Here is a 22320-nt window from a genome sequence, read left to right as displayed (position 1 = left end):
ACGTATAGAAATACGAAGTAGGTTAATAAAAGATCATCTGTAATCACTGATATTTTTGGAGACATCAAAACATCTTTGGATTACACATAGTAGCCGGAACATTTTCTTAAATAAAAAAAGATAATACAATGACATTAAGTTGTTACAAAAAAAATTGTCAAAGCATGGTTTATTTGACTACGTGAGAAAATTGATTTCCTAAGCTAATTCGAATCTGAGCTCAAAATATTTCGAAGTTTCTTTTTTTCTAGACTTTTTTCCGGAAGTTGTAATTTTTTTTCCAGATTTGTTTTTACTTGGGCTATCATAGACAAGAAAACCATGGGAAATTACAGACAGTACATAAACCAAACAGAACCCTGAAAACAGTTTTTTTGAAAATTTTCCCCTGCCTTTACAAACTATTTCTTTGAATTGCACACAATATCTATGTGATCTCTAAGTTTCAGCTGACTGTCAGTTTAATTATCTAAAACTTCGAAATACTTTTAAAAGCATTGTTATTTTTCGCTACTGACTTTAATTGTTTTGTACTGAAAAAGAATTGAGTTTGGTGTTGGACATCGAAAACATGACAAATATTTCAGACAACTCTGGCCGCAATAAAAAGAATTATAAAATAACCGCTTTTAGTTTTTTTTCGTGCTAAGATAATAAAATCTCTACGACAGCCCATAAAAATAGCAAAAACATTAGCATTAGTAGTTGACTAAAGTCGACAACAATTCTTTTCGAAAATTAGTGCTATTAATTTTTTTTAAGTCAAAGAAACTCAAAAAGTTTTCCAAAAAAGTCTTCAAAGAAAATTTTTTGTTCAAGTAATTTTTTTGAAAAGCGCTGGAAAAATCTTACTGTTGGTTTTAAATGAGAAAAACTGGGTGTTCAACGCTTAACAAGATTGGTGATAATACTAAATGATATTCATTGTATAACCTACTGACTAGCTTTAATCGCTCAATTTTAGACCGAATTTCTAATAATTTGAATCGGTTTTTTAAAACGGTTATTTTTTCGGAAACTTTCTAATATGTTGCGAAAAAAACGGACACGGTTTGATTATGATATATAACTCAATCGATTCCGATAATGTTTTGGTTTTGGCGAGAAAGTACTTGATTTTGACGAGAAAAAAATTCAAACATACCGGAAGACAAACTCTTACGTCATTTTTAAATTTCGAAAAAATATTGAAATTTTTAAAATCATTCATTTTAAGGAAAAAAATTTTGAATTTATGAGATTATTTATACAGTAACTTAAAAACAAGTTCGCACGTTGCAACCTTAGCATGAATATAAAAAAATGTTTTGACATTGAGAAAACAGTTATCAGGATATCGTCACATTTATGACTATGACAAACCCATATCGTTTGGCTCATTGGCGTGTAGCGTTGCAGAAATTTTTTTCAAACTCTGCAGAAAACATTTTTTTTTAATTTTGGCTAAAATTTGTTCAAACTTACTACTTTAGTTCAAAAATCATATCGAAAGAAGGTTTTTTCATTGCATGATTTGCATTTTTATAAAATCTTATTGGGTGTTTGAATCAACTTAATAAACAGAGTGCATCATATTTTTGGAAATCTGTTAACGAAAAAAAAATGTTGAAAAAACTGGTATTTAACTGAGTAAATCCATGTAATAAACATGAGCAGCCGAGCGAAGCCGAGCAACCGGCCTGTACTTGCCAACACTGCCTTGGAAGTTGGGATTCTAGCTTGTTGATTGGTTTGTATCGGCTAAAAGTTTGGTCTGCTTAAAAACCGATCTGTTAAAATACTAGCTTGCAAAAACAGGGTCGAATTTTCTCTTAGTGCAAAGTACTGTAAGTCATGTTACAAACACAAATTTAAAAAATTATTTTGTTCAACTCAAGTTGTTTTTCAGAAAATTATTGAAAAATTGCAAATTATAGTATTATAAGAGAAATAAGGAAAAAAATAAAAATTTGGGAACTATGATACACACTAGGGGGGACTTTTCGCGGTAATTTGGTGAAAAAAAAGAGATATAATTATGGTCCATTTAGCGATATTTTGCTTTTCTGAGTGCTTATTAGCTGAGATTTAACTTTAATTTCACCGAAGAATAATCATTGGGTGTGTGGGAAAAACATAAAAACATGGGATGCAGAGGTTTCTTCAGGTTTTGTTTCCTCTCTGCTTCTTTGATTGTTCTTTGATGATCAATTTTTTTTCGGCTGTGTTTGGGTCTGACTTGCTGCCGCTCCATTATTCGGGTGAACTTTGCGACAGCAGAAACGTTTGCGAAACATGGCTACGAATTCGTCTCTGAATATTTTGCTGCCGAGGACGTAAAAAACACAGTTGAAAGCCACGTTCCCAACTGCAGGTAGCTCCACGGCTGAAAAAAATCAAAAATTAAATGAAATTCATTTTTTTTTGTCTGAAGAAAAACGCCCTTTTGTCAATGTTTCTGAATTATTTAAAGTCAAATGTTGCGATTTTTATCTTTGTTTTTTTCCAGGGGCGGATCTAGGATTTTCTCGAGGGGGGGGGGGGCGGACTTTCAAAAAAAATTCGAAAATTTTGACGACCTTTTTTTTTAGGTCGACCAAATTGATTTTTCGAGCTCTCGCAAAGCACTGTTTTCCCCCTATTTTGGCTAAATTTTCTGCGCCGCACGCAAATTTTTGAAAAAACAGTCAAAAAAGCCGTTTTTGGGCACTTTTTGAAAAAATTTGACAAAAAATCGCGTTTTTTTGGCGCGCTCCCCCCCCCCCCCCCCCCCCCCCTCAAAGTTAGTATATATTGGCGCCAAAGGCGCCTTTAGAAAAATTTTAGGGTCGGTCGGCCAAAAATGGATATCTGAAAAAGTATCAAAGAGGGGACCCTTTGGGTCGGCAGGGGGTCGAATCCCTGAGTGGGGGAGGGGGGATTTTTTTCATTTATTAATCACCAGTTGTTTTGTTAGATTTTTTCAAATGTGTTCCGCTCAATTTTTACGCATGCTTTTACTTGGAATGAGCAAACAAATTGACCAATTAACTGAGTTTGAAAAAATTTTCAGTTAAGTATTCGTTGAGGTCGACCAAATTCAACATCCGAGGTTGCCCAAAAGCTAAATAGAACCTATTTTGCTGCAAATTTCTTAGCCCCCCACTAAAGATTTTTCGACACGTTGTTTGGTATGCGCTTGCCGTTTAAAATTGTAAATGTTGGTGCATTAGAAGATAATTTGATGTTGGATGGCCGTAATGGGTGTCATGAAATAAAAGCAAAGGGAAGGTTGTGATCGGGGTAAATTAGCAAAGCAAGTAATTTGGGCTGCGAGCGGGTCAAATCACTGAAAAGGGGGTGAGGGGGGGGGGGTAGTATGGGTGCTCCTTCGGCCTCGCTTTGTAAATTCTTTGGTCCTAAATAACTGTAAGGGTATGAAATTAATAATAAAATAAGTAAATGAAATTCCCGCTGGCTATTTGAAAAAATTTTTGTTATTTTTAAAATCAAAGTAAGAATTTCAGTGTGCATAAACCAACAGATTTCAAGGATCTTGTTTAAAAATTTATTTTGGTTTTGAAAGAAACAAATATCTTTTTGAGTTGCCAGCAGGAATTTCACTTTCGGATCAGAAATCAAGGTTAATTCTGGAAACGAGCCAGAGTAATTCATACCCAACAAGATGTTGTTAGATATCTCGTGTTCTATATCATCAGGCGTGTTAGGATCCAACATAGGGTTCAAGTAGAACAAAACCAGGTAGATTGGAATTGCCGAACAAGCTGTGAAGAATAAAAAAGCCCAAGAGACCAGGAGAAGGACTTTTGTGATAGCTGATTGACGACTGGATTTTTTCATTGTGCTTGCGTTCGTCCTAAAAAACAATACTTAGAAAGCGACCAGTTGCCAATTTCAATTTCTGCAAGAAGTGAGAAATGATATTCACAAAATTATTGCGTTTAAATTAAGTTTTTCTCTCTCTGACTTGTTTTTGAAGGATTACTGCTACTCAGCAGTGTTTTTAAGGGGGGGCGCCTCTTTCTCTCAGGGATTTCAACCCCTGTCGACCCAAAGGCCCACCCCTCTGGTATTATTTTAAGGCATCTAATTTTGACTCACCAACCCTAAGACGTTTCTGAAGGCGCCTTCGGCGCTTGCGTATAATGAGTTTGAGGGGGAGAGCCCGGCAAAAATACCCAATTTTTGGTAAAAACTTTTCAAAAATTGACTAAAACAGTGACCTAAAATTAAAAAAGGATGGCAAACTTTTTCTAAATTTTTTTGAGAATCCACCCCACTAGAAAATCCTAGATCCGCCTCTGTTGCTACCAAACCAGATTGTGAAATCTATTTCATATTAAGTTTGATAAAGGAGCGTACTCAAAAAAGTCTCAAAATATTTTTTTGTTTTTGTTTTCCAACTAAGTTCGGGTTCATAGAAAAAATGGTTATGGAAAGACTTCGGGAAACAAAAATGATTTTAGAAAAAACGAGTTCCATAAAATACTCATTCAACATTCGTAAAATGCAACTATTTGATCGAATAATTATCGGTGTTACTTTTAAAAGTATCATGTAGTGAACTGCAACATAACAACAATTTTTCGGATAATGAATTACCTCATTTTGATCAAGTATACTTTCCAAATTACGAATACCGCAAGTTCAAACTACGTTCTAAGGAAGTTTATTTCGATTTAGCCATGGCAAGCAAGTGCAAAGACAAACTTTTTCTAAGTTATTCTTACATTTGGTTTTTTTCTTGCCTGAAAGACTAAAGGAACCAAACGTTTATCCTCTGTTCAAAAAACAACACCATAAGCATTAATTAGCGTTGTCGATAACTTCTGAAAAAGTTTGTAAAGTCCAGATTGCAGCTAATTAATTACATAACTCATCATTCATGCTACTATCTTGAGATCAACAACCCACGAAAAGCTAGCTTGAATAATCAGCCATGTTGGGTCATGGCTAATTTTTTCTGATCATTGTACACTAGATTAAACGCGCTCTGCCTTACTGTGGCCATTTTTTTTACTTCAGTGTTTCTCTCTAAAATGCAAAAATTGCCTCAGGCAGTGTTGTAGCGAAGCTTTTTAGGGAGATAAGCTTGCTGTTTTGTTGAAACAGTTTGATGACTGTTTTTAATTGAACCATATTGAATGATTGGAGCTTTGCGGAAAACATAGAATGATCATGTTTGGCGGCGCTCATCGGTCGCTCAAATTTAGAATAATTTCCGGGTTGATTGGCCATAAATGTCTATTGTAAAATAAAAACAAAGGGGGAACCCTTCGAAAAAATTTGAAAGCCAGAATTGAAGGAAGAGGTCCATACAATGTCCATTCATGCTTAAAACAGTGTACATTCAATGACCATTCGCTGTTCATTCATGATTAATACAATGCCCATAAAATTTCCATACAATGCCCCTACAATGCCCATACAATGCCCACACCATGTCCATACAGTTTGAACGAAGTGCGGTCTGTATTTAGACAACCGCGTATTCAGACACTGTTTTAACCAATCAGAATCGAGACAAGGAAGAAATGATTTTCATATCTTCCTTTGTCTCGATTATGATTGGTTAATACAGTGTTTGAATACGCGGTTGTCTAAATACTGCTTCGTAACCAGTTTGAACACTTACTTGAGTTTGTAGAGTATGATGATGTTGAAGACAAACAGAAGTGCAGAAGGAAGTCCACAATACAAGACTGTGAGAGCATAGTGGAAATAGATCTGATCGCCCAGTCTAAGTAAAGTTAGGGTTAGATTATTGTGAAATGATGAACAAACTCTGTTTTAACCAGTGTCCGAATTGGAGGAGGGTGGGTGAACGAATCTTTTTCGTAGTTAAACTCTATAACTGACTTTACAAGAAGGGTCTCATTTTTTGATCTTACTCAAAGACTTTAAGCTTCGGCCGATCGACCCTCAAAAGCTTCTAAAAGCACCTATATTAGTTTTCAGGGGGTAACGCACGTCAAAAAAACGCATTTTTTGTCAATGTCATCATAAAAGAGCCAATAAAACTCAAATCCTGCTTTCGAATATATATATTTTTTGAAAATCGCACCCCTCAAATCTTGAAATCGAAATTCCTAAATCGGTGCTTGATCTTAATTTGTTACAGTTTTTTTTTTTGGTTTCGATTTAAGGCTGGCATTTTACTACTCCAATTATGTTTTTTGAACAATTTGACGAACAATTTTTCATGAAAGCGCTTAATGACCTACTAGGAATACAACATGTTTCGAATTTAAAATAGAGAAACATTTAACAAAACTTTATTGTAGCCGTATTTTATTTTTCTAGTGTTTTACACCATCTAGTTAATTCCAAAATGAGCTTTTCAACTTTTTCATCCTCTTTCGATGCTCATCAAAATATCCATTGTTCGAGTTTGATCAAAAACCACAAACTCAAAGAGCGCATTCATTATTAACTTGATTTGAAAAGTCGGGAATGAATATCCGCCACTTGGTTTTGCAAAATAATCAAAAGTTAATTGGCGTTTCTTAAGGTCAACCAAATTGAAATTCCCACCTCTGCTGACACATTGAAGAAGACCGTATTATGACCAAACTTTCAGCAACCTGAACAAAATTTTACAGATATGCGTCAATAATGCCGTTTTCATCCCTAGAACTGATAATAACTTTTGCCATTTACGCCGCTAAAAAAAGTGTAGGATTGGTCGAAAAAAAAGTTTAGGCCGTAAAAAAGTGCCAAAGGTGGATCCGTTATCAGTTGTAGCGCGAAAAATTCTAATTATCGACACCCGCTCAACTACTCCCTTATTTCGTCATTGTTCTGAGCAGGGGCGGATTAAAGGGGAAGGTGTGGGGGGGCTTATGCTCCCCTTCAGGGGTTCGGCCTGCCACTAACCAAAGGGTCTCCCGTGGTATTATTTTATGACATCCATTTTAGCAACCAACCCTAAAATTTCTTAAAAGTGCCTTAGGCGCCAAAATATAATAAATTTGAAGGGGAGCGCGCGCCAAAAAACAGCAAGTTTTTTGGTCAAAATTTTCCAAAAAGGCCCAAACAAAGCTTTTTTGAACTTTTTTTTTCAAAATTTGCCAGTCTTTTTCAAAAATTTCGCAAATTTGTTTGTCAAAATAGAGTCTTTACAGTGTGGTTTTTTCTACTATTTTTTTGGTTGGGTTTATATTGCCACTGCATAAGTCGTATTGTGTCTGCGTTGTGGCCTGAAAATAGTGAGCTTTTAAGTTGAAATTTTTTTCAGCTGAATTTTCAATTTGATTCAGAATTCGAATTTTTCAACAACAAAAAATTGTTTTCTTTCCTTGTTAACATAAGCCTAAAATCATGGCGAGACGATTAGGTAGTGCAGTTTTAGGCTGAACTTGACACTTTGCTATTTTTACGTAATCATAAAACAAAAACAATGTTTGTTTATAAGAATTTACTATAAATTTGTTTAAAATTTAGAACTATTTAAAACCATTACTTTCAAGGGTAGACTCTCAGTGGATTATTACCCGTCTTCTTGTCTATCAACTCCTCATTCAATTGGTTTCTTTATAATCTTTGACGATGTCGTATACAAAAACGATTTAGAAGAAAAAAATTCTTTCTTTAATTTTTCTGGGAGCGCGCTCGAAAAAAATTTGGTCGACTTAAGAAGATTGAAAATTTTTTCGAAAAGCCGTCCGCCTCAATAAAATTCTAGATCCGCCCCTGGTTCTGAGCACTTCGAGTTTAAGTGATTTATTTCATGCTGATGATTAATGGCTTCAACTACCCGAGTTTTTAGTTTTATGGCGATTTCTCAAGCGATTTTTTTGTAAAAAGTTTCCATGTTATCACATTTGTTTGTTAAGTGACTTCATTTTATTAGGGTTCACTTTAAACAACTTTTTTTATGGTTAATAAGCTTTCTTATGTCTTCGGTTTAAGCAATTCATTAAGGTTAGTAATGCAAAAATTCGCGTTGTGGGCGTAGAAAATTTTTGTCAAAATACGGTCTCTATGGTGTTGTAAGAAATCGCGGAAAAATCAATTTGGTCAGCTGAAAAAATCATCGAAATTTTGAAAGTTTTAAAATGTTACATTTATTTTTTGATAAACTGAAAATATTTAATTTTTTTTGAAAAAATATTAGATCCGTCCTGCAGGCGATATTGCTAATTATACAATTTCACAATTTGGTCCATACTGAGTGAGATAGTCCCCGTGAACACATGATCCATCTATGAGGTCATACACGTAGATGTTTCCAGCTGTGGCCCCGTACATACAAACCCATACAGCCCCACTCACTATCACTGGATATCTAAAACGAAACATTTGGGAAAAATACAGTATTTGAAACTTTGGGGAAAATTGTTATCACTGAAGTTTTCCTTTATAATACTTATATACACAATCTAGAAATGTCTAATTATTATGTGAAAATGTTGAATCATGAAAAACAAAATTCAATAGAAAGAAAACTTAGCTTCAACTTTAGAAAACTTTGATTAAAAAGTATCATTGTTTAGTTTGAAATAATCGAAATTGCCGGAATTTGTTTTTTGAGTATCTTGCGATTTATTCTATAACAAAAGTTTCAGAACCTTGAGAGAACTTTTTGTTAAATTAAAAAACCGGATCACTTTAAATCTCCCCTGTAAGTACCTAGAAAAGAGTCGCCAATATTATAAATAACTAAAATCAATGAGGATTTTGTGCCTAGTTGCAACTTTTCCCTTTTATTATGGGGTGTTTAAAAAGATTCGATTTTTGTTGAACCTTAAGAGGCCAAAATGTACATATTATGAATTGTAAGCGGATTCCACAACAAGGACGCTCCCTTTGTGCTTCTTTGTTCTTTGGTTTTCTCCGAAAAAAAATTAAAACATGTTTATAGACTTGTCTCTGGAAGTCAGGAACATACAGACACAAAATTTTGCGCCTGTCCAGAGCACAGTTTGGCCTCGTAATGAAACGATTCAACTTTTTTTAGAGTTATTTAAATCAAAATGATCACGAAGAAACCCTGTTTGACCCATGATTTGACCGTTGGGTGATGTCAATGATGATTAACAATCAAATGCCAGAGTTGGTTCGAAGTTTCTCGTTTTAATACAAGAGTTCCGCGCTTGCATTTTGTATTAAAAAGCGACATTTATTTGATTTTTGATAGTTACTAAAGGCTGTTTAACTTTGATGTGTAATTGTGAGAAACCAAATATGAAAAAAAATAGAATTGAACTCTAAAAGACTTGTTTTATTGTTCCAACTTTCGAAGAAAACGGAATATTTATTCTCGGTGTGGTTTTTTTTTCTTCAGACAAATTTCGACTTTTTAACAAGCCGTTTTTGACGGATTTTTTTTATATATCGTTCGAAAACCATTGTTGTCCTAAGCTTAAATTTGAAAAGATTTTTTGTGTGTATTCATTTTTTTTAGAGTAATGAAGGTTTGAAGGTAGCCATTTTGGCCATTTTGACCAATTTCGCGCTATCAACGCGTAAGCGAGATTTACTCCGTCTTAGAAAGTTTTCCAAATTGGTTCAAGGAAAATATATGCCATAAATTGTTTGTTAATAGGAGCAAAATCTACCATTTTGTACTTGATATGATAAGTGGGGGGATGTTTTCACAAAAACTTTTAATTTTTTTTTATTTTCATTTTATTTGACTTAATTTAATTTTTTCTTGTTATGACTTTTCCATAGACCTTAAAAGGCAGTCGGAACATTCAGGGCTTCGCCCTGATACAAACAGTCCTGTTTTTATTCAGTCAATTTTCACCGATTGAATTAATTATTTTCAACAGAAGTCTTTTTACCCGATTAAAGATATCGACTTCGTGAGTTCAAATGTAAAAATATATTTTGCCTCCGATTATTTTTTCAAAAATTCTGGGGGTTTGAAAATTGCCAAATTTTCCATTTACTGGACTAAATTATACGCGCTTTAAAGAGTTTATTCATAATGCTGAGAGCGTAACGCGAATTCTTTTCTTCAAAATCGTTCGAAATTGAATTGAGGCAAGCTAATTGGTCGTATTAATTTCGTACGGCTCAAAATTTTACACTTTGATATTGTCCAAAATGTATAGATTTTAATGTTTTCTTTTCTCAAAAACTATTCGATATGAACTATAGGACAGCCGGAACATTCGGGGCTTTGCACTGACTACGAGCAGTCTTGTTACATCACTGGCCATTTTCCGCCTCTATTTTTCTTAATTTCGATTTTCTTAGTGGTTTTACCTGTTATCATGGCCGAATTCGTGATAAACAATGTAAGGTATGAAGAAAAGTGTATTCACAATAGTTATTTTGCTCATCTTATAAGAATTCACATCCTTACGAGTGGGGTATTGGAAAAGAGCCAAATCATTTGATAAATTGTAATATAATTAGTACCTGAGGTTGCTTTTGAGTATGCGGTTTGTCATAGGACAAGTGAGAGCGATTACTCTGTCGAAGGCGAATGCGACAAGTGTGAATGCGACAAGAGTGAATGCGACAAGAGTGAATTTTCATTACCTGAGGTTGTTTTTGAGTATGCGGTATGTCATAGGAACAGTGAGAGCGAGTACTCTGTCGAAAGTGAATGCGACAAGTGTGAATTGGGTGGAGAATGTCGTGGCGAAGTTGACCCACTTGACTAGTTTGCAGGAGAGACTGCTTACCGCATAGAGGTCAATCACCCATTGGTTCAGACTAAAAAATAAAAACTTATGATTACCCGGGTCGAGATGCTCACTTTCTGTTTCAACTTTTGAAGTCGAGCCCAATATCAGTCATTCTCAGGCCAAACTATAGGCTAGAGGAGTGCACAAATTAGTGTTTAGTTCACTGGAATCCTGGAATCCAGAGACAAGTCTTAATACAACTTTTATTTTGTCGTGTCGGAACGACCAATGAAAATGAAAGAACAAAAGAAGATCAAAAAGAGCGTCCTCGATGCGAAACACGATTACAATTCAACAAAAGCCACAGTTAGGCGTCATAATCGTGCGCGACCGAAAAAGACTAATTGAGACCGGGTTTTGGGTCGAGCACAAACTCCAAATATACCTCGAGCTCGGTTGAAGCCTATCGAAATGTGGTCGAGCGTGGTCGAGACATGCCTCGAATCCGGTCGAAACAGAGCACGAGTAGGATTTTACCGCAGTAATACGAAAGCAAGCGCGGTTTGACTAAAAATGCTAGTCATACATTTTTCATATATGTAAAAATTCCAATCTTGCACTTTTCATGCAATTCCATAAGTTGTAAATTTTTCTCTAGGTAAGTTTTCATTCATCTCCAACTAGTTTTATGAGGTACCCTCACTAGAATTTCACGAATAATAACGATTGTATTGGATTTTCATTGTGGGTCTTTTTAAAAACCAAAAACAATCAATTATAAAACAATAAAAATGGGTTTAAGTCTAATTTTTTTGTCGAGCCAAAAAATCCCCTTTAACCGAATATAATCATTATAATGTAATTTGATCTTTTTTTTTCTTCTGAAATTAGCTTGAATTTTTCAAACACAGTGCAGTGTATTCAAAATTAAACAGTTGCTTCTTGGCCTAATACTACTTGTATAAGAAAAATGTTTGACAAAGTTTCTGACTTTTGTTGAAAACTTCAACCAAAATAATTTTCTTATACAAAATGAATCCCTCTTTTTTGGATATAAAAAACTTTTCAGTTAGTTGCTTGCAACCTCCCTTCTTATTAGGCCACCGCCTCCCACATTTACGTTTGGGGGGTTGCAGGTAATTTCTCAAATAACTTCTCAATATTGGGGCCGACCACAAGAGACAAAAACCATGGTTTACTCCAAACTAGAGTCACCAAAGGTTTGATTGTCTAGCATTTACAATGGATTGGAAACGACGTGAAAAGTATGAAGGTTTTCTGACACAAACCAGAAACTGGAAGCATCAAACATTTACTTAAGTTTGGCAAAAAAATTTTAATTTTAAATTATCAGACATTGATCAAAACATACATAAACATATCATAAAAAAAGTTTTAGGTGTTTTTGAAAAAAAATTATCCAGAGAAATGGAAAACAATTTGGACTACGTTATGTACACAAAAAAAAGTAAATTTTGCCGGCAAAATATTTTTTTTAAACTTGTTTATTTGAGTACAAAAAACAATTTCAGAGCAATTTCGAAAATACTCGGAATATTTTTTATTTTCGCCATCAAAAATAGCTAGTCATACAATCGCCATATATGAAAACTGTATGATTTGACAAGAACCTATTTTTTGTGTATCCAGGCCTTCCTTATGCACACAAAATATTAAATTTTGCATGCAACATTTTTTTAAACAAAATTCGATTTGCGGTTGAATAAAAAACAAAAACAATTTTGAGGAATTTTTGAAATTACCTGTCGCCATCAAAAAATGCTATTCATACAGTTTCCATATATGGAAATTGTATGATTAGCATTTTTTGACAAAAAGTTTTTTTTGTACGATACACTTTTAAGCCAAAACAGGAAAAAAGTTCTTCGAAAACTCGATGACACCATTTTAGCAAAATGTATGAAATTTGTATGACTGGTATTTTTTTCAGAGGCTCAGTTTATGGAACTGTATGACTAGCATTTTCGGTCTAAGAAAGTCAACACGGGAAAACGCAAGCTTTTTACTCATTTACAATCCATAAGATTTTTTTAAACATTTTCGTCTCAAATTGAAAACAAAAGTTAAAATAAATAGCAAAAACTTAGTTCAAAAGTAGTTTATCGCTACAAAAATTTTAAATGCAAAATGTTCAATAATGTCATTCTAATAAAAAAACGAATCCTGAGATTCTACCCAAAAAACATCAACTAAGATATATAATTTTGACTATTTTATGTAATTTGAAAGATTTTGGTTGAGATTCTGTTGGTTAAGACGGTCGAAGCAGACCATTTTTTAGTCGAGACGGTCGAAACCTGAAGTTAAAACACCTTGATGCTTAAGGTTACAAGTAACTGTAACTGGGTGAAATTAATCTAATTTTATCCAGTAAAACACATACATCAATTAAGACACGAAATACAGATACCAAGCCAGTTGTTCAATTGTATTTTTTTTAAAACACATTTTCCAGGGACTGTGTTCTTGATGTTAGTTCGGAAAGTTGTAGACCTGAGCACATTTGTTTGCTATTTTCTTGAATTTAAAATATGTTTTGCATTGAAATAAGCAAATAAGGCTACTCAAAAACCGTTTGTGTAAATGGTTCTTTCAAATTTTCGGCGATGTAAAATTTATAAGTTAAATATTCATATTCATTCTATGGCTGTCAAACACTTTTTGAATAATCTTGAAATAGCGTTTGCAATTTTTGCTCTGGCTATTTTTTTGAATCAGTACGATGATTTGTTGGGCCTTTTTATATATAAAATCCTTATTGAATAATTTAAAAGCTATATATGAGCAAGCAATGGATACACAAAAAGAAAAATTAAAGTTTGAAAAAAGAATGATCACACATTTCATATAATTTTTCGTTAACTGTTTTTTGGCAAGTAAACGCAATGGTCTTTCAAGCGCAAGTTTTTATCTAGGTAAGCTCTCATTCATCTGCAACTAATTTTATGAGGTACCCTCTCTAGAATTTCATGGATAATAATCGATTATATTGGATTTTCATTATGGGGGGAGGGAGGGGGGTTGGTAAACTGGGAGTTTAAGGGGGGATTGAGTTTTTTTGAATAGATCGGTTGTGGATGGAGTTTCCGAGGCGTTGTGGAAGTAGGGTTGGAGGGTGTTGTCGCTTGAAAATAGAAGCACATGTAAGAAATTGAGAAGGGATTATATAAACAGGGATGAACAAGATCGTTTGGGTTCCAGTTTTGCAAAATGTTGATTTTATAATATGTTGATGTGTGCCGATGTTTTTCAAAAAGTAATTGTGCAAAGATTTCGTTTAAACTTTTCAAGAGTTTAATTAGCTGTAACTATTTTTAGGCAGAAAAAAAGATTTTCGTAAATTTTATTGTCCTCAAAGAATCGTTTATTTTGTCAAAATAACTGAATGGATTTTTGAACATTGAAAACAATCGATAAAAATCTCTTAAAAATCTAAATTCATGGTTGGATGGGCCATGAAAATCGATTTATGAGTTACGTTTTTTCCAATTTAATCCATTTTAATCATTTTTTCCCATGAAATTCTAGTGTGGGTTTTTTGTTGCGCCCAATGCTGATTTCTGATTTTATTGGTTTTCCCATTGCTGGAGAACAGTAGTTTAATTGTTTAAATTTTCTTCTGATAAAGCAAAATCTGTTTGCGTTTCAGATCCTTTTCTTGTAATGCATTCTCAATTTTTGTTGGGTCGAAAAATGAGATTTCCTCGGCAAATTAGATAATTTACTATTGGCATAATTTTCAGACAAATCATGGATTTTAAGAAGGAGCAATCAAAACCCAAGAAACGAATCTTTGAAGGAGCTCACGGTTAATGGTATTTCGTATCTGGGGAAAAATTTAATCCACCAAAACTTTTTTCTTTTTTCAGAAAGTTTTTGTTTTAAAATTTTTTATATTATTTTTTTTGGAGTATGAGTAGGACACGAATATTATCATTGCTGAGAATATAATTTATTTGTTTACAAGATTTTTTACCCCAAAAAGTTCAGCTTAATAGGCGAATCTGGCCCCGCGGTAATGCAATCGAAACAAAAAAACTAACCAGAAGAAAGATTGTCCTGGCAGAAAAAATGGTTTTTTAAACAAAAGATGGCTTCAATGAAATGAATTGATTGCAAAATAAAGATCAGCTCTAAGAAATCTGTAAATTCAATTTAATTCAGTCAGTAAAGGATATCTGTTTGTTCAGATCTTAGATTGACCCGAAACCACAACTTTTCCCGCAATCTTTTACCCTCAAAAACCAATAATATATGTAAATTGGAGATTGTGTAGAAGTTTTCAAATCATAATCAACCTCAATCAATTTTTATCTGATAGTGGCACCAAAACAATTCATTTTCGAACTTTTTTTATTAAACTCTTGCGCTTTGATAAATAAAAAATTATTCGAATGTTTGCAATATGTTTTTTTTTATAAAAAAAGCTTTGCCAGAGCATTGAAAATAGAGTATAATTTGGTGCAACGAACAAGCCTGAATTGATTGAGGCTGATTATAATCGGAAAAACGTAATTACGATTTACCCTTTATTATCAGTTTTAACAGATAAATCAGATTTTTTATCAGATAGATAAGAAATTACTCATTGAATTGATCTTTGAAACCTGTGAATTTTTATTGAAATTTAAAGGGACGACATGAATGTAAGGAAAAAGGGTTATAAAACACATATACAAACTAAAAATGAACAATTTATTTAAATTTGGGGTGTAAAATGAAAAAAAAATCAGTCAATGAAAAGTTATAAGGCATCCTTTTCGATGAATCAAATTAGACAAATCAAACTAAAAATCGAATCATAAATTGTCTTCATTTTTCTGAGCTCTTATCTTAATTCATATCCATTTTAGTTTAGTTTCACTGAAGCTCAAAAAATGATGCCTTATGACTTTTCATAGAGTGAACTTGGTCGAGCTGATAATAAAACTCTTAACACTATTGCTCAAAACTATTAGTTAAGTCTTGCTGAAAATTTATTTGCGCCAGTTTGATAAAAAATTTACGATCTCCGAATTTTTGACAATTTCACTGGCATAAAGGAATGATAAAGAAAACTCTAAAAAATGATGCCGAAGGAGGTTTTTATTCCTTTTTATCAAATAAAAACAAACTGACGCTTCAATTTTACAATGAAAAAATAAAAAAAATGCAATTATTTGTTTTTGAAGTAATATTCGAGGATAATTGATAAAATTGTAAGTTTACGATGAAAAAAGTTGCATAAGCAGCGGTTGATCAAGAGTTTTGAGAATGTGACGGTGGATATTCAAATTTCTGCTGACCCGTTACGTTATTTAGATGGTCCAAAATTTCCGACTTCTTCCAAAACACTACGAAGACACAGAATTTTGAAAAAAATGGTACGCAATGCAGTTTTTGGGCAGTTTTTGGAAAGTTTTGAAAACGCGCTTTCCCCTCTAAAAATTAGTGTATTGGCGCCATAAGAAAAATTGAGTAGTCGGGCAGTGATACAAATGAAAATTCTAAATTTTCAGATTGAAACTTCTTAGACCGGCGAAAAACAAAAACTTTTATCAGACGCAGTTTGAATAAGATTCTTCAGTTTTTTTTAATCAGTTATCTGATTCGAAAAAGGTTTCGACCAAAAGAGTCCTCCCTTGGTAGTATTTTACGAAATCCCTTTTTGCCCTACCGAGTCTTAGAGTCTCGCCGGTCTAAGAAGTTTCAAACTGACAACTAAGAATTTTCATTAGTATCAATGCCCGCGACCAGGCGCTTTTGTTTGAATTATATAAAAAACACGTTGTTTGTTAAAAGCAAAAACAGAAACAGAGCCCAAAAATGGCTGGTATTTGTCCCCATTAAAGTCCAAGGCTGTTTGAGATTAAGTTTTTTCTCCTATTGTATCTGTTTCTGTGGAACGACAATCGTTTTGCTAGTTTTTTTGGTTTGTTCTGGCTTAATCTTCAGTCGCGGACATTCTTATTTTGGCCTGTTTTGTGAACTAAATAGTAATTCCGGATACTAGTTACTGGCACAAAAAACTTGTCTTTTGCACGTTTAGAAAGTTCAATTTAAAAAAATAATGACAATGTGCTAGTAAGTTTCAAGCTGTAAGACATCAGAAGTATTTTAACTTATGCTTGAAAGATCAGAAAACGTGGCTAATGTAAAATTTATTTTCGATTTTTTTGATGTTTTTTTTTCAAGAAATACATGAAATGACACAATATTCAGTAAACTTGTTTAACAGACATTCTTTTTCAACAATCACTGATTTTTATATCCTATTTATATTTAGTATATCGTATTTTATTTACTATATTGTCACACGTTTGTCATCTGTAAAATTCCTAACTCGAAGAATAAAATAAAAAGAGTCTTTTTAGAACAAATTTTGAGAACTTATTGCAACTATTGATGTATTTTTCTCAAAAGATAAGTTACTTTAGTCCCAGAATCTCATACAAATCTCATGAAAATTAACAAAACATTATAATTTGAACCAAAATAACCGCAGCAGAGGTCGAAATTGATCAACAGCTATTTGAATCACTCGGAATGAAAGCATATACAGGTCAAGTGTGTATAAAAATGCGAGGATTACTTAAAACATTAAAAATAATCAAAAAGAATGATGTTTCACAAAATAACCGAAAACAAGGCTTACTTCAATTTGATACTCAAAAGGGTCGCTTAATGGTCATTCACAGTTGCACTTAAAATTTAAAAGCGCACTATTTAATTTTGATCTGCCCGATAATGACTTTTACCGATGGCTCTGAAAGGAAGGAAACAGTTATTGTACTAAATAGACTGTTTTTGCAACAAAAACTAAAATTATTTTAGCATGAAACAGTTTTGTCAAAACAGGAAAATGCTTGCTCAAAAATGAATTCTAAACCAGAATAAAATACAACTGAGTTAGGGTCTTATGCGCTAAACGGCCCAAAATTAGTAAAATAGAAAACTTTCCTTAGGTTTGCGGCAATAACCCCCAAAAACATATTGTTCTGGGTAAATCCGGCCAATTTTATTTTTTCGACGCGAAAATAAACTTTCATCAATTTCGACAATTTTACTCTCCCCCAATAACAGTAGAAGGGCCATAGCACATATTTCTCTCATAAAAGAACTCCAATCAACGGTCGAATGAATGCCTATTTCAAGCTCTCTTTAACACTGGAGAGCTCATAGGCCCATAAATAGATGAAAAAAAATATCATCAAATGGTAGATGGGTGTTTTCCACAAAAGTGCCTTTTCGTAAGCCGTAAGATTCGGTACAACCCTTTTTTCGAAATCGCTATCTAAAATTTTTTCCGATAATTGTAAATTCATTTCGTGACCTTGCGAAAAAATGTGTGGGCTGCTCAAAATTTTATTTTGTTGAAACCATTTTACAGGGCTTTTCATGTCTGGGCAAAGTTTTACAAGTGATGTGAAATGAATTTGATTATTTGCCAAAAGTTCTATACTTTCGGTCATTTCGGCTAATTTTGTTATCTGTCTGTTTGGAATGGTCAGTATCAATCGAAATGAATGACCCAGTTGCTCGAATTTGATTGGCTAATATTAGCCAATCAGATTCAGTTTTAGTTTTAGTTTTCATTTTGCTTCAATTTTGATTTTTGGGCCGTTTAGTGCATAAGACCCCTGAGTTATTTAAACTGAAACTTGCAATCGAAAATTTAAAAAATTAAACTGAATTAAAGATCATCAGTGGTTTGGTTTTGGTCTTTGCCGTTATATGAACTAAGTAACGTTCAACAAACGTTTTTTAAGCTGTCACTATAAACAAACTCAAGTTCTAATATCATTGAATTAAAAATTAATTATTAAAAAATTTACTGACTAATTGCTTATCAAAGTTATTGACCTTCATAACAATTGATATTAAACGAGTATTAAAGCGGTGAACGAGTATTAAAGCTTTGATATTGTGTTTTATTTTCATTGTATTAGTTGAAATAAAGACGTTTTTCCCCTCCCCACCTGCGAGTTTTGCTTGTATAAATTTTTTGTTCGACTCGTCCGTTGTTATAGAAGTTAGCATATAGACTGCCTAGGCTATGGTAAACCCATTTTTCCTTGATACTTAAACTGTATAACTCTTCGCGACACAAAAAATGATGCTTTTGATTAGAAACATAAATTATCAGATTTTTCACTGGTTACTTCTAATTTCAAGTATAATTGGGAGCTTCTCTTAAAACTAATTAAAACACCTTTCATGCAGATTTGATTTTATGTTTCTTTTACCTCTCAAAAAGCATAAAATTTTGGTTCTGCAAAGACTTTTTGATATGATAAATTAAAATATACGTGTCTTCGAAGTTAATTAAGATGAAGCATTTACCAAAAAATTAAATTCGAACAAATTGTTTTAGCATCGGCAAGAAGTTCAAAAAACTAAGTGAAGTCATCATTAATAGTAGTAAGATGCGCTTGAAGAGGTGTTTCTTCAGAGTTTCCAGAAAAAATTGGGTCTAAAGAGCTTACGCGACTAAAGAGCTTACGATTAAGAACTACTGCTGCGTTTATTGTCCGATTTCCCGTTGTGGCGGGGTTAAACATTCGGAAACTGCCTAACCAATGGTATATCTAAATAGCTTAACCAGTTTCAGCATTCAGATGAGGGCATTTTGAAAATCAATTAAGCTATTCAATGGAAGATAAAACTTTTTTCCATGCCATTCAATCAAGGCAGTCCGTGAATATGAGGCTTCAGGTCCCGCAAACGATCCAGCATTTCTGAGGCCTTCCTGCTGGTCTCTTCCCAGGCTGGGAAACTTGATCGTTTGATTTTAGAGCATGATCGTTTTCTCTTGGGTAAACATGGCCACTCCATCGAAGCCGCGACCGCACCTGTAGCTTGTCCAGATCAACAAGGCCTATCCTTTTAATTACTTTTTCGTTGGCAACTCTGTTCCTTTAAGTGACTCTTGCAACCCTGCGCCGAGCTTTCATATCAGCACTCATAAACGAGCTGGATATTATTTTGATCTGCTCCAAGATTTCAGAACAGTACATCAGAACTGGCCGGAGACAAGCTCCGTAGATGTGACGTTTTTTGATCAAGTCAGTATTCAGCAGCAGAGGCGCATTATCGGCAAATCGTTTCTTTAGTTGTCCAAAAAAATAAACAGCATCGGCATGTGATATACCACCTAGAAAACTAAATTATTCTAGGTCGTCTTTTTTCATCATTATTTTTCCAACGAGTGGACGATTGATCGCTAATGCAAAACCTTTCGTGCCTTCTGACTTTCCTTGATAGAAAAACTTAATCCTTTGGTCGCTATCTCCAAAACTTCTAGTGCAGCTTCTTTTGATACGAGTCTCTTGTATACAGCGTAACATTATCTTTCTTCTTTTTAGAGTTTCGCATATATCTGAGGCATTTTCTTTTTAGTGTACCAACGTTCCATGAACATAGTCGGAACGAGTTTTTTTCCAGGCAGGGTTTGTTTGTCGTACTCATGTAAGTGCTAGTCAAATGGAGTTTTAAACCAAAAGATTTTTAGCAACCCCTCCCCATTTGAAGGGTGCACGGGATTAAGGGCCATTAATAGTATGATTTTTCATAAGTTGTTTGGAGCGGTGCCATTCAGAGAACAAATTCAGAGAGAAATTTTTTGCGACAGATGCCCTTTCTAACGTCCACTCTCCTCCAATTACCGAGCTTGGGACCGGCAGTTCCGTTACAATAACAGGACAGAACTGCCGATCTCAATTTTTTAATTTTCATTTATTGGAAAGGCCAGACAAAATTCCGCAGGTTTCGTTTGCTTTTTCAGAATAATTTGTTGTCCAGTAACTAAGTAATTTTTTCATATGCTTAAATTTAAATAAAATCACAAACATAAATAGGATTTGGCTTTCGAAGTAATTTTTCCTCAATTAAAATAAAAACAAGATCAAAATTGAATTGCTTCAAGAGTTTTGATTGAAAATCTAATGGAGCATTTAGAAAAAAAATTTCTTCAAATTTGTAGCCCGTCACTAAAATTTTAGCAGCAATGATAGTAAAACTTTATTTTGATTGTCTTGTTATTATTCGCATCTAAATTTATTGACTGAAATGTTATATATTGCTGGTCATAGTTTGATATAAACAAATCAATCAATAATAATTTATACTAGGATTTCTAGCCAATTTTTGAAAGGCTAGTACCGTTCGAAAATCATATTTTGATCAAATAGCGTTGCTCGACACTGGATGCGGGTAGCTTTGCATCTGTAACGGAAAAAAAACAAAAAAAATTTATACTCATAAGACATGTTTTGACAAATTTATATGATTTCGAATTTAAACTACTTTCAATCGAAAAAACATGTGAAATGAAAACTTTTTTTCGGAAAGCAATTTGTCATAGAAAACGTCTGTATCTCCAATTTCGTACGTCTCAAACTACAAGACCATAAAGTCGAATTATCCAAATAAATTTGAAGATAACTTAACCGAGAAGAAATTGTCTGTTATATTTGTAAAACCTTATAAAAGCAAAAAAAAACCCAAAAACGCGTAAACGCAAACAAAAAGCAAAAAATTAGAAATCTGAAATCCTAACAGATAACTTTTGTCAGGAGTTTACGCTATAGAATTTTGAGATCACAGTTTTATAGAACCAGTTTGATTTTACAAACCTTGAGCTGTATAAAGTCTCATTTACAAATTGAAATTAAAATTATAACACAAGCTATTTTTTTGTGCGAGTGCACTAAAATTTTTCAATTTTTCATCTGATAGGAACTAGTTATTTACGGCTTGAATGAAACCTAAAACAGATACGCATGTTCAAATTGGACAAAAATTTAACAATTTAAATCGAAATCTTTCATTGGATAGTAGTTTTAAATGATAGTAAAATGTTATTTTGATTGCAATGGTATAATGCATTCTATTTAAAGTTTCTATAATTTCGAACTTAGGCTATTTTCAATCGAAAAATCATGAAATGGGAAAAAAAATTTCTGTCGGAAAGTAATTTGTCATAGAAAAATTTTTGTCACCAATTTCGTACGTTGTTGCAAACTACTACACCAAAAAATGAAAACTCTCTGATCAATTTTCATTCTGATCAAAACAGCCAAATCTAGTTGAATGAAATTGAAATTTTCTTCAGCTAAACTGAAAGACAAATTGTCTCTTTTAATTATACAAAATTTATAAATGCAAATAAAAACCAAAAAATTAGAAAACTGAAATCCTAACATAAGTTTCGTCACAAATTTACTCTATATAAAATTGAGACCACACTTGTATAGAACCAGGTTGATTTTTTAAACCTCGAGCTATATAAGTCTCAATAACAAATTGAAATTGTAGCACAATGCTGATTTCTTTGTGTGATGGAACTAAATTATTTCAATTGTTAAGAACTTTTAACAGCTTGGTGGAAACAAGAAGCAGCTTCACAGGTTCAAATTGGATAAAGCTAAACAACTAAAATCGAATGCTCGTTCAGATAGAAAGTTTCTCAATTTTATATTTTTTCTCATAAATAAGTCTAAAAATTATCCGCTTTTTCTCCCAATTGGAAAGTTTTTGTATTTTCAAACTATCAATAAAATTGAGAAACTTGTATGGGTAATGTTAGTCTGACCCATGTTCTAAGTACAAAACGCCTACTTTAAGGTTATGGAATTATTCTAAGTGGTAGCTTTGTAAGCCCAGAAACGTTGAAAAAAATCGCTCAAATTTAATTTCAGTTGTCACAATTGCCAGTTTTTTTATCAAAACTAAAATGAAGAGTGTTTTTTTTTGAAAA

General features: G+C 33.3%; 1 protein-coding gene across 1 annotated transcript; it reads right to left on the bottom strand.

Annotated features, from left to right (window-relative positions):
* Nucleotides 1-2088: 2088 nt before the first annotated feature.
* LOC134855619 (uncharacterized) lies at nucleotides 2089-8247 on the bottom strand. Its single transcript, XM_063872160.1, has 4 exons — nucleotides 8150-8247; nucleotides 5615-5719; nucleotides 3636-3835; nucleotides 2089-2365 (listed from the first exon to the last, which is right to left on the bottom strand). Exons 1-4 carry the CDS (start codon nucleotides 8227-8229, stop codon nucleotides 2187-2189), a joined length of 564 nt encoding a protein of 187 aa, XP_063728230.1. The 5' UTR covers nucleotides 8230-8247; the 3' UTR covers nucleotides 2089-2186.
* Nucleotides 8248-22320: the final 14073 nt, after the last annotated feature.

This window comes from Symsagittifera roscoffensis, chromosome 10 (genome assembly GCF_963678635.1).
Source record: "Symsagittifera roscoffensis chromosome 10, txSymRosc1.1, whole genome shotgun sequence".
NCBI lineage: Eukaryota > Metazoa > Xenacoelomorpha > Acoela > Convolutidae > Symsagittifera > Symsagittifera roscoffensis.
Note: the sequence above shows the minus strand (reverse complement) of the source record. Positions and strands in the feature narration are given on the sequence as shown.